At 34.9% G+C, this 13952-nt stretch overlaps 1 protein-coding gene across 1 annotated transcript; it reads left to right on the plus strand.

Moving 5' to 3' along the window:
* On the plus strand, positions 1 to 8041 carry LOC147283764 (Putative endonuclease or glycosyl hydrolase). The gene is made up of 3 exons (XM_086244562.1): positions 1 to 493; positions 4373 to 5972; positions 6710 to 8041. Exons 1-3 carry the CDS (start codon positions 112 to 114, stop codon positions 7680 to 7682), a joined length of 2955 nt encoding a protein of 984 aa, XP_086100688.1. The 5' UTR covers positions 1 to 111; the 3' UTR covers positions 7683 to 8041.
* The last annotated feature ends 5911 nt before the right edge of the window (positions 8042 to 13952 follow it).

Below are 13952 nucleotides of genomic sequence, written 5' to 3' on the forward strand. Positions count from 1 at the left end.
AATCCAAATAACCACTGACAAAACCCATTTCCCATTTCCCATTTCCACCCTAAAACCCCTTCCCCTAACCCTGGGTCCCTGACCGAAACCCTAATTGTCATCCCACCCACCATGAGACCCATATCTCCAAGAAACCTGTACTTGTTGTTCTCTTCCTCTTCTTCCTCTTTGTCATCTGCTCCTCCTTTTTTCCTTCAAGTTTCCCACTTGAGCTCTTCGTCAGCTCAGCATTTTCACACTCAGCACTCTTTCAGACGCCTCGACGAGGATGTTCGGAACGTGAGGGTTTCGGTTTGGTGGGACTTTGAGAATTGCCATTTGCCGTCCGGCGTCAACGTGTTCAAGGTGGCGCATAGAATCACCGCGGCTCTCAGGGTCAATGGGATAAATGGTCCCGTTCAGATTACGGCTTTCGGGGACATGTTGCAGCTCTCAAGGGCCAACCAGGAGGCCTTGTCTTCTACCGGGATCATTCTCACTCACGTTCCTAACGGTTAGTCTCATACCTTTAATTAATCCGCTTATTCCTGTATGGGGTTAAGTTTTTTTTTTTTTTTCCTGGGCAAATTATTTCTGACAAGTAGCTGCAAATGGGTTGAAGTTAGAAGTAAGTGTATGTGTTTGTGTGCGTGGTAATAATTGTTGCAATGGTAGATACGTAGGATGAGTGCAGACTAGGAGTCGAATTGCTGAATTGAATGAAATACATTGCATGATATAGTTGTTTGCATGTATGCTCATATATTTCCTATTAAAAGAAATTAAGCTCATATATTGAGGAAGAGAAACTCTGAAATGAATTTTTCTTTGCAAATCATTGTTTACAAGTAGCTGCAAATGAACTGAATTTAGAATTAAGTGGTGGAATGCTGAAATGTATGCTTGTACATATAACATCTGTGCATTTATTGCGTTAGAGGATGTGGTTTGTTATGGGATGGCAATCAATTTTATATTTGATTAATAATTTGTACATAAAGTAACTTGGTGACTGCTGTTGTATAACTGATCTTTCGAGAGTACTAAAATGACAGAACATGTCAGACCTCTGAACATTGTGGACCCTCTTGAGCTTTTTTAGCATAGCAGCATGGTCGAGTTTGTTTTGGTGATAAGCAGCATGGTCAAGTTAGAACAACGATCTATTGTTTTTTGACTACCTGCTCCTTTTTTTTATTTTTTAATGAGTGATCTATTACTAGGTGAACATGTTTATGTCTTCCAAATAACACTGAAGCCTAATGAGGCTTTTGTTGGATCTGAAGGTAGTTTAAGTCTCCTTTTGTTTCATGGGATTCAGCTCTAGGAAATGTTTTCCTCTCTCCATTGGCAGTCAGAGCATACAGAGCCACTAAATTCTGCTTTGGCCAAAATGTTCTGGAGGTGGATAACTTAGATTTTGTTGCTGTCTTTCTTGATAAAATGAAATTATTTTTAAACAATATTAGATTGTTATGGCGAAAGTAAAGAAATTAAAAGACGCAACATAAAAAAGATTTAAAATGATTTCTCTTCAGCAACTTGTTATTGTCAAAAAAAAGGAAAATAAGTCTCTTCAGAAACAAATTTTACCATTTGAGAGTATGGTGTTACGCTGATTCAAAGTTTAAGTTCCCTGCAATTGGCATGGAGCAGCTTTATTTTTTTCTCTTGTACGATTTCATTTCCATTTTCTTATACTTATCTTGTTTCTGTGGCTTAGTTGGTCACCCTGGTTATCTGCATAGCTAATCTGTCTCTTGTCTTACTATATCAATTGCATAAGATTCACAATGAGTTTATTCTATCCTGGGTGGTTTTAGAGGAAATTCCTCATAATCCAATGTTTTCCATGCCCGTTGTGGCAGATGTGAAAATGAACTCCCAGCATCCTATTGGAGCGTAGAATCCTTGGGATTAAATCCACAACAGTTGGGTTAGAGTCGATTTTGGAGAGCATTGTTGGGGGCTCACAGGGGGGTGGTGAGGGGGAGGATAGTGTATCATGTGAAAAAGCGACTTGTATGTCTCCGTGGTTGAGGTTAAATCAAGAAGACAGAGAGAGAGGGAGTTGTTTCTAAACAAAAAGGTGCTATCTTTGTATGTGGATCATATGAAAGTGACTCGTTTATCTTGGTGGTTGGAATTTAGTTTTGGAATGCATCATCAACAATAATATACTTTAAGAACATTGAATTAATTGAAAGCTCAAATTTTCATGGATGATTGGCTGCTTAAACAGTGTTCTGGAAAAAAGAATGACAAAGATTGGGAATTGTATGTTATAGCTTGACATAGTGACTTTTAGACTTTTAGTTAGTCTTATGCAGGAAAATCTGGCATTCTGTTATGAGTTCAATGGGTGTACTGAGTGACCAATCAAAGCACTATGGAGAACTCATTCATGGTGGTGAGGGGATGATTATCAAGTTTGACTGCTTATGGTTCTATTACCTTGGATGATGGGAAAATTTTAATCACCAATGACGAAACAAACGGTGGCTATATGAGCCATAATCATGAAATGAGACTCACTAATTTTAAAAAGTGAGGCTCTTCATATGATATTCTACATTAATTCTGTCATTGATATAACCAAGTTATATGTCTAGGGATGACTAAGATAATTTATTAGAACCAGTTCAGGACTACTGATTAAGATGATTTCTAAGACTAATCCATAGTATTGGAGGTTATAGAAGGCTATGTATCTTACTCAATTGATGAGTGAAATAATATCCTCTTCTTCCTTAAATTTTCTTTCCAACATGGTATCAGAGCAATCTGCTCCAGAGACCTAAATCCACTGCTAACCTTACCTTAGTTTCCCCACACCCAGAAAAGAAAAAAAATGGACAACTTTTCTCTCAACTATGTTGTAGATTCCATTAAATCTTCTCATTTCGGATCTTGTCTTGATTCTCAGCTTGATTTACTCCATATGTGCGAAAAAAAAGACAGCAAGGACTCCCTTTTTATTCGGCTCTATGACTAGTACAAAACTGAAGAGCCCAAATTAGTTTCAGTAGGCCAAGCCAAATTTTTTCCAAAAACTTGTAAACGTGTTTTTGATTCTATTTGCAGTAAGTTGGAAGTTGTTGATATCTACTCTCCAGCTTGAGGGGGAGTGCCGTTAATGTAGGATATAAACAGCCCTATGCTTAGGGGTGATTTATCTAATTTGGGGATAATGTTTAAGCTAATTTAATTTTTTTGCCTGAGCTGATTTGGATGATTTGTAGGGCTAATTTCTATGAATTTTTCATTGAATAATTTTTTTTAGTCTATGGAGGTTATATATGTATCTTTCTCATTGAATAATTTTTTTTAGTCTATGGAGGAAATTTTTCATGGATTGAAATTTTTTTTATTCCTGATCATTCGGCACCCGTTCATCGTTTAGGGTTTAAGTTCTAAAAGGGCGATTGTACACTCTAAAGTAATCAATCCTGTCAAGAATGAGATAAATAACTTAAAGAAAAAAACAGTGCAAAACCCCCAACCAATCAATCTGGCTGAAATTTTTTATACATTTTTGCCTTGCCAATCGATCGACATTCCCTTCTTGGTCAATTGGCTCTGCTCCGCACAAATCCACATCAGATCTGTGTTGCTGAATGAGACGTGTCCCCCCATTTTTACCTTTCCATCAGCACTCAGGACAAAGTTCTTCTTCATCTGTCAGGAAGTAAGTATAGTCTTTTTGGGATTTTTATTGTATTTTTAATTTCATTTTTTTTTTAAATGTATTAAGTGAAAATATTTCCCAAAGTTTGGTATTTTTGTTTCGAAATTATAAATTGGGTTTTGAAAATCCAATTTCACAAGTGAAAGATCATGTCATAAAAATCTCATTCAGTTTTCAACTGACAGCAGTATTCTCCCAGTCATCAATGAAATCAGGTTTTGAATATCTAATTTTTCAATATTAAAACCGGGTTTCCACTCGAATCAAACCCAGGTCTCTCTTCTCTTGATTGTAGAACATATAAGTTCTTCACTCATAGTTTTCTGTATTATTTATTTCACCATTTTAGTTTTCTTTGTTTGGCTGGAGCGTTTTAGTGGGCGGGAATTATTCCCCATTGAGTCAAGGGCATCACAAATGCAAGTGGCTAGTGACTGATACCTTCTTTGAAAGCCAATGATGCCATACTGATGGTAAATGCTTAATGTACCTTCCACTGAACAATGCATTACTACTGATTTTTCTGTTTGAAAAAAATTTTCAACTTAATTGCTGCTGGTGGAAGCCATGAGTATGTATGAAAAATTATTGATTTTCGAGTCAGCGTATGCATCCATCTGCGCACATGCATACATGCAAATATTCAGTTATCCAACTTTCTTACATCCTAACCAGACTATATTGTAAATGTTTTAATTAATGCAGGTGGAAAGAACAGTGCTGATAGGTCTCTTCTCGCAGATCTTATGTATTGGGTTTCTCAAAATCCCCCACCTGCACATCTTTTATTAATTTCTGGTGACAGGGATTTTGCTAGCATTTTACATCGGTTAAGAATGAACAACTACAATATATTGCTAGCAGGTCCAGAAAATACCCCTGGTGTTCTCTGCAGTGCTGCAAGTATCATGTGGCCTTGGCATGCTTTGCTTATGGGTGAAAACCCCACCGGAAAGTATTTTAACCAACCACCTGATGGTCCCTATGGTTCTTGGTATGGCCATTACAAGGTGCCTCTTGAAGACCCATTCATTGAGCAGCCAGCATTTTCACAGACTGAGAAATTGACTGATCCTCACTCAGATTCTAAACCTTGCATGATTCCTACCGGTTCTGATTCTAAGCATTGTCCAATTCCTAAAGCAGTTATGAAGCGAATTTGTCAGCTATTGAAGTCACACCCTAAAGGAATCTCCATTTCAGACCTTCGCTCAGAGTTGCAAAATTTGAATCTAGATACAGAATTATATGGGTATAAAAAGTTTACCCTCTTCCTTTTAGCAATGCCACATATTTTAAGGCTCCAACCATTAGGTAAAGGAAACTTTTTGATACATGGTGTTACCCCAAAATCACCTGAACCATTTGAGTGCAGCCAAGGTATGTCTACAGGACCTGTTAATGATAATGGAAATCAGGAACTCAATTTAGGTTCACAGTTAGATTGCGATGACAGATCTATTAATGGAACAGTCGATGGGAAGTTGTCATTACCTACATCCACTGAACCCAATGCGGAAGAGCCTTATAGAGAATTGCAACAGCCATTTTCACTTCATAGTTCTTTGACTAAAGCTTCGGATGGAAAATCTCTACTGCTTCCTTTCTCTGAGAATGTGAAGCCCTCATCTCCCCATGATGAGAAGTCACCATCCCCTTCTTCTCCTAAGAATGTGAAGTGTTCGGCACCAATTAATGAAAAAGTTGAAGTAGATAAAGCACAAGGAACTGAGTTTCATTTGCCTCTGGTAGTTGCACAAAATTCTGCATCTGAGGTTGGTTATTTTAAGAGGGTTTGGAGAAAATGGTTTGGCAGTAGAGATAATGCTTCAGGTACTAGAAGTCTCAATGATCAAGAAGAATCTTGCACTTCTGTTGATGGCATTGAGAAGGAAGGTCACAACACTCCTGAAAAATATTTTACTTCTGTTGATAACCCTGGAAAGGGAAAGGATAAGGAAAAATTTGTGACATCAACAGGAGAAGTTGTTGATCTACCTCCAGCATCATCTTCTTCATCCCATAATGAATCAGCTCAGGACAACAAAACTGCAACAAGTTCCGAAGTCACTAATGAATCTGAAACAAGTCCAGGGCTTTTTGATAAAATAGTAAACTTTCGTAAATTTTGGAGAACTAGCCCAAGATCTGATAAATTGAGTGATCAATCCCATGACAAACTGAACCTGATGGATACTCACTGTCAAGAGCACATGCTCTTTTCGAAGAATTCTTTTTGGAGTGACATGGAATCTTTTATGGACACACCTAATGCATTATTTCTTGTCTCCGAATCAAGGACCAGGTTGCATTTCATTTAATTTTTTTTATTTTTTTTTTCAGGATTATGCTTCATATATTGACACACATACACATACACATACACTTACACAAACACATACACAAACACAGTGTTCTATTCTTCACATTTGTGTGTCTCTGTATACTTGAATTCGTTTAATCATTATAACTTATAAGATAATTCCCAACTTTTTTCTTGTTTTCTTCACAGGAATAGTACTGTCTAACTTTAGAACTACGAAGTTGATACATTGTTGCTTGAATTTTCTGTTTAATATTTTAGGCCATTAGAATTTGTAATATGGTATAAATATTCATATTAGAGCTCAACGTGCTGATCCCAAACTTTTTTTGGTGGGTTTAGAGGTTAAATTGGTAGGATGTGGTAACTATTTAGGGCTTAGGGTTTAGAGTTTCATAAAAATAAAACAATTGTTCAAGCATTTGTTGAGCGGCCAGATGAGCTGCTCTAGTGGCAAGGGATTCTGCAAGCGCTATCCCACTCAGAAGTGCTCTGTGTATGTCTTTTTGCACCTCATTAATTCCATACAGTTCTTAATGATCCATGCTCATATTGAATGTGGTATTCAAACATTCGGTCAATGGTATTGCACCCAAATTGATGATTTTGTTGATTTCCTGTGACAGTATTGTTTGAACTTGATTGTCTGTTATTTAAGAGTTCACAGTTGCTATCAAACTTATATCTTAATGTTTTTCTGGTGTATTTAATTTTCTCAGGAAACAGATGGCACTCTATCTTAAAAAGGAAGGGCCTTTGTGTCTTAGATCGCTTGAAAAAAGTGATCTCCTTCACTTGGTGGATTTGTTAATATCTGAAAAGAAATGGGTGGAAGAATGCCCCTCCAAGAAATCACCATTCAAACTCACTCAGCGTAATGAAAAGAATTCTTTGGATCATTCTCATGGTTCAATTAGGTTAAGATCCATCTTTTTGGGTAAACCATCGCAACATGACATGCAGAGATCACCGGAGCATGGAGAGAAAACATGTCAGAATATTCCTCATACCGGAGTTGCACTACCTGTGATTAAGAAGATAGAGTCCTCTCACACCATTCCTCCATGTACTACTCCAAAAATGTTTGTAATGGAGACTTCTGTGCCTGATATCCAAAAAGATATTGTGAGTAATACAGTGGTCAATTCAGATGATGAATTATCAGATGTGTCATGGAAGAATGATGATAGTGACTCACCATGGGAAGAGCTGGGTCCCATTGCCAGCACAATATCTAACAAAAATGAAGTGGAAATAGCATCAAGGAGGAAAGCAATAGGATCAACAAATTTTTATTATGAACCGTCCCTTTCAGATGACTTTTCAGATTCAGATGGAGAAACAATGCCTACAACTGGATCAGAAGGACGAATGAAGAACAAAGTGAACAATGAACCTAGCTCCCTATTGCAGATCCTTGATTCCTGGTATAGCAATAAGGATGGTGACATTAGCAAGTACAAGTCAGATAATGTTGATGGGTTTGTTGACTCCGCAAATGTATCTAAGCTATCTGGTTCATCTGGAGTTGGCATCAAGAATGGAACTTCTTTGGGAAACAATGCACGGATGCAAAGACCTCGAAAGAGCTACTCTTTTGTTGCAGACGCAGTTGGTGGTGACAAGGACAAGTTTATTGATGGCATATTGGGTAGCTTAAATAAAAAAAGTGAGCCGAGTATGGAGAGCTAGAGGGTTTAAGTGATTGAGAGTGAGAGCAATGAAATGAAGCATACTACTATAACATATTGTGATATTGGGTACCAAGTGATGATAATCGCAGTCATGCATCTGTGTTTTTTTTTTTTTGGACAGATTTGGATTTTTTTATATTTTTTTTGAACGGATTACATTTTTGTAAGGGGCAGAGAAGAGCCATGATTCAGGATGGTTGGCAGTCCGAATAGTTAGATTTATGCTCCGGTTCTTTACTATTAATAGTAGATTGAGAAAATTTTAGTAAAAAAATTCTAACTATATTCTTATTTTTAGTTGAGTATTATTAACGATTTGTTTCAATAAGGATATTAACAGTCAGTAATTGGGACCAATCAGTTTATTAACGATTTGTTTCTATTCAGTAACGATTTTGGTGGTGGATGTGATATGAGTTGGTTTCTTATGTTATCATTCTTTATATTTTGGGGGTTTTTTTTTTTTTTTTCAATTTTGACACATGATCTTTGACTTATGTCTCAATTCATTACTTACACTCTAATTGGTCCCAATTTAGTACTTATACTAACAAAGTCTATTCAGGAACGTTCGCACCCAACGCTGAGCGCTTGGTGGCCATTGCCAAGCATAAATTTTTCTGCACCGAGTACTCGGACCTGGTTTATCGGCGTTTATGTTAGAGTTTAGCTCAGCTTATACCCTCAAAAACAGGAGGAGAAAGCAGTGCCAAGCACTTCAAGAAATGATCACCTGTTTTAAAAAAACTTCACCGAGTGCTCGGTGGCACGTTTGCACGTCCGCACTTAAACGGATATGCTTATACTAATATTTTGTATTAATTAAGTTGAGGGCAATTTTGTCCTGCCCCAAACCCTATGTTGGGACCATTGGGATATTATTATTTAGGCTAAATTACATTTGAGTACCTCAAGTTTGGGTCGTTTTCAACTTGGTACCTTAATTTTAAAAAGTTGTAATTACCTTTTCTGTCAAAATAACAATTAACTGTACAAGTGATGCTGATGTGGCACCATTGTTGGCATCGACCTGGCCAAAAAATTGCGTCACATAGATTAATAATGCCACATAAAAAAATGGAAAACCAAAACTTTCAAAGATGAATATATATATATATATATATATATTGAGGTATGACCTTGTTAGGGCCCACACGAGTCGTTTTGTGTCGATCTGAACTGTTCAATTTTTTTTACATCTTCATTGATAGATCATCCTTGCAAAAAATTAGCAAAATCAGAAATCATTTGCCTATCTAACTTTGATCAAACAAATAGACGGTTTCATCAAAAAGATTTGGTTCATCCATTTATTTGGTCAAAGTTAGATAGGCAAATGATTTCCAATTTGGCTAATTTTTTGCAAGATGATCTATCAATGGAGATGTAAAAATTGAATGGTTTAGATCGACACAAAACAATTCGTGTGGGCCCCAATAGGGTATACCTCAACATAAATAAGTTAAGGTATACCTCAATAGAAGGAACCTGTATATATATATATATAAGTAAATGTTATAAATATATGGGTTAATGTGAATGACCACCTTAATGTCCATAACTTATACATTTGAATGATTTGTAATCTATGCTCTAATGATCACATTTAGTGATTTGTAACCTATGATTTATAGACATCAGATCATTGTCTCTATCATTTGTAAGCCTATAAATAGGCAGTCTAATGAGAAGAATAATAACACTCTGAATTCCCTCTTATGTTCTCTCCATCTTTTATGTTTTTATAGTACTTTATTTTATAACACGTTATCAGCATGATAGTCTCACTACGATGATATATATGCACAACTTGGATGGTGCAATAGTATAATAAACTACCAATGTGTGATGTGGGTGATCATATTATTATTTACTCGGTTGAATGTTAGGTCTATACTTCCTCTTAGTAATATATATATATATATAGGAAATTACAGATTTGGTCAACTTATTTTATATTTAGTTCAATTTTAGTTCACGATCTTTTTTAAGTTCTATTTTGGTCCACTAATTGTTCAACTTGTTCAATAAAGGTCTAAATTTGTAATCTCAAATTTTTCCCGCCTTTACCCTATCAAATCTCAGACAAATTCAATAAACATATATACTTGTTTTAAAGTTATACATTTCCTCTTTACAACCATATAAAAATCATTCAAATTGGAGTTCTAAAACTCAAGATAATTGGCCCTAAAGTAGGATACCCGAAACTACCAAATTTTCTTAGAAAATTTTAAAATTTTTCAAACTTCAATTCTCTTTGATTCTAATACTCTAAATGGGTTCCTATGACTAAGTAAAGATGAAATATAACTTATACTTCAATTATAATTTAAGAAAACACAACCAAAATGATTTAAAATCATAACTTAAAAAAGATCGTGAACCAAAATTGAACTAAGTATAAAATAAGTGGACCATATGTGTTTCAATAACATTTGATCTACTTAGAATCATTTATATAAACAATATTTTTTATTGATGTTTTTTACCAATTCTTTTGGCTCCAATTTTTTTTGTATGCCTTTGACTATTATAAAGCTTATGGAATTTTCGAGTATTGATTTAGAGTTATGAATTTATATTAGGGAAAATTCAAGCAAAAGGACGTGACATTACTACCCATTTGCAGTTGAGGATGTGACATTCAAAGTGTTCCAATTAAGGACTTCACTTTCACTTACAGTTCAATCAAGGATCTTCCGTCAACTATGTTATAACATCCGTTAAAAATTGATCATGTGCCAAGCACATGACCAATTTTTGGAGTTAAATGTGTAAAAGTAAATTTTCTTCTATAAAAGAATTAAAAAAAATAAAACTAAATAATTAAAAAAATAAAACTAAAACAATTACAAAAAAAATTAAGCTAAAATAATTACAAAAAAATTAAACTAAAATAAACTTATAAATGAAACTAAAACTAAAAAAACTAAACCCACCACCCACCCACCCCCTCCCCTCCCCCCCACCACCCAGCCCCAGCCCCAGCCCTCTCTCTCTCTCTCTCTCTCTCTCTCTCCCTCCCTCCCTAATCTGGACACTAATTAAAGGGAACCTATTGTAGGTCCTCTCTATCAGAGTTCACCCATCTACATGAGATATAAGTGTAAATAAGAATAATTATCAATCAAACAGAGCTTTGGTCTTCATAAGAGAAAGTGTAAAAACGATCCACCATGTCCAAAACGTTTTGCTTCAATAAGAGTAAATATCAGAATACTAGAGAAAGTGGTGAGTGGTGTTTGTATCATGATTTTCAGGTGGCCTAAAATTAGCCCAAAGGTGATGCCAGCCCAAGTTCAAGGCCCATGCAGGATGGCCTCGACAAATAAAAATGCTTTGGCGAAAGAATTTCTTCTCGGCATGGTATGGCGAAAGAATTTCTTCTCGGCTTCACCAAGCCGAGAAATTATGAAGAGATGGGGACCATTAAAGCCGCAACATGTGTCCCCACAAAGCTGTCAAAAGCTGGGTAGCAGCTGTCAAAGAGGATAAGTACCAGAATTTTAAGGTTATTCAGAGCCATACACGTGTCAACTATCCAAGGAAGGATTGCCTAGGGTTTTTGGGATCCCAATTCAAATATAAATACAAAGCTACAGCAAATGTGATGTCTCCAACAACTCCACAAAAATCTAAATTCATTCTCTGAAAATTCTCTGCCAAATGATTTGATCATTCACTTTGTCTACTCTTTACATTTGTGTTAATGCATTGATCTTGTTTCTTTTATTACGACTTTGTTCATTCTTATGCACTTAATAGCTTTATTTACTACCTTTCTCCTTGCATTTATTTCTAGAATTTAATGTATTTCCTCATTGAGAATTGATCAAGGAAGGATTTACTTTCTCAGTCATTGAGTGTTTATCACCAGTTCATCTTCATTTCTTTGCTTGAATTTTACAATCTCTATTTGTGACATATGATCTGGATCTTGAGATAGTGAACTTCTACACTTTTGATTTGTTTACATATTTATTTTGTTTTATTAACTCGCCAAGAGTAACATGAACACGTCCTGAAGAAAATAAGCTTAGAACGTACTTTAGAACTTTTAGCATTAAAGTCCTGGAATACACAAGCATAGAGAAGAACCAGCCACAATCGTTTGATTCCCTTTAGTTTTATTTTACTTTGTCTTATTTTTACCTTTTTAATTTTTTTGCAATCGTTCCAAGTATGATCTTTACTTGGTGACACGCCCCTTTGCCCAGATTAATTAAGTAATGATATGGATCATATCTCAGCCTTACACGTGTCCGAGACATTTTTGACCATAACAAGTGGTGACTACCTTCCGTACAAGACATGGATTGAAGCCATCAATAACCTAATTAAGTAAACAGCATTAAAGAAAGTAATTGGCTATAACAACACAACCACTAAAAGATAATGAAGAAAATTGAACGAAGGGGGAGATCATTTGTCAAGAAGCATGACAGATGAGTTTATTCATGTCCACTCTCCCAGGTTCCCAAATCCACCAAAAGAAAACCCAAAAAATCCCTCTTTTGTTTTTTGCATATTTGATCTTAATTTAGATCAAAGAAGAATTAGATGTTATCTGGGTATATATTATCACAAAATCAAATTTGAGAGGTCTAGTGCTCAAGAAGATGAATCATAAATCAACCCACATGTTATATGATCTTTGGATATTCAAGAAATTAAGGTTTTTACAAAAGGAAGAGAAGAAGAAATTGTTGGTGTTCTTCATAATCTACAAAATAAGAAGAGAGAGAGAGAGAGAGAGAGAGAGAGGCGGCAAAGGGGAGGGCCGGTTTAGGTGGGAGAAGGGGGAAGGGAGGGGCTGGGTGGTGTGTTTAGGTTTTTAGTTTTAGTTTATTTTTTTAAAATTATTTTAGTTTTATTTTTTTGTAATTGTTTTAGTTTTATTTGTTTAATTAGTTTAGTTTTATTTTTTTAATTATTTGTTTAATTATTTTTTAGAAAAAAATTCACTTTTACACATTTACTCCTAAAACTGGTCATATGCTTGGCACATGATCAATTTTTAACAGATTTGACGGAAGATCCTTGATTGAACAGTAAGTGAAAGTGAAATCCTTAATTGAAACACTTTGAATGTCGCATTCTCAACTGCGAATGGGTGGTAATGTCACGTCCTTTTGTTCAAATTTTCCCTTTATATTATTTATTATTTCATGAGAACTTGAAGCTTCTCAATTCTTATGTAATTATATGAGGGCATGAAGATCGTATGTTATACAATTGATTGAGGACTAGAAGATTCTTAATCCTCACCAAATTGATTCAGGACTCGAAGTTCCTTAATCTTTATAGTTTTTTTTTTTTTTTTTATCACAAATGGCTCTTCAACTTTCACCAAAATATTATTTGGTACTTAAAGTGCATTTTCACTCAATGTGGTCCTCCATATTTACCACCGCACATCAATGTAGTCCTTTTATTCAATTCCATTTGAATTGCCGTAAATTAAAAATGGTCACATACACTGCACAAAAACCTTTTTTTAGGGGTAAAAATGTGTTAGCACACCTAGAGATGGTGTGTTAACACTCGGGTTTGGGATTATTTTTTTCTTTTTGTTTTTTTTAATTATTGTATTTTTTATCTTTTTTAAGGGTAAACTTGAAACACTACTAGGAAGTACCCCATTAGATATCAGTGGAACACTGATGTCTATTAGGTTTGCGACCGATAAGGGCAGACGTGATATCTAATGTACCCTATTTTCAATATCAGTTTTGGGCCGATGTCTATATCAAATTAGACATCCTATTTGTTAAATATCTGATATTATTAATAAATAATATATATCGAATTTTCAAGTTTCCGCTATCTAAATGAACGGATTCCGATATGTAATATAGTTTCAATATCATTATTTTTTCAAAAACTGACATTAAAAGGTATATTAAATATCTGTTTGGTTCTATTTTTCGATATTATAAACTCATCAAAAGCTATATTTGGTAGGTTGTTACATCACTTTTTTTATCAAAGCGATATATAATATTTTTAACACATCGAATTTGTAACTAAAACCGATATATATGTACACATTAGATATCTGTTTGTTCGTTGTTTTAGATATTATAAGTCTCTTAAACATCATGTTTGAGTTAGAATGTGAAATAAAAATAACATTATATATCGATGTTATTTGTTATTTCGATATATATACCTGTATAAATATCAGATTTAATACACATTAGATATCAGTGTTTAACTGATATTGTAAATGTTTTTGAATTAAAAAAAATAAAATAAAATAGGT

The sequence above is a fragment of the Dryas octopetala genome, chromosome 5 (assembly GCF_963921425.1).
Source record: "Dryas octopetala chromosome 5, drDryOcto1.1, whole genome shotgun sequence".
NCBI classification, from domain to species: Eukaryota; Viridiplantae; Streptophyta; class Magnoliopsida; order Rosales; family Rosaceae; genus Dryas; species Dryas octopetala.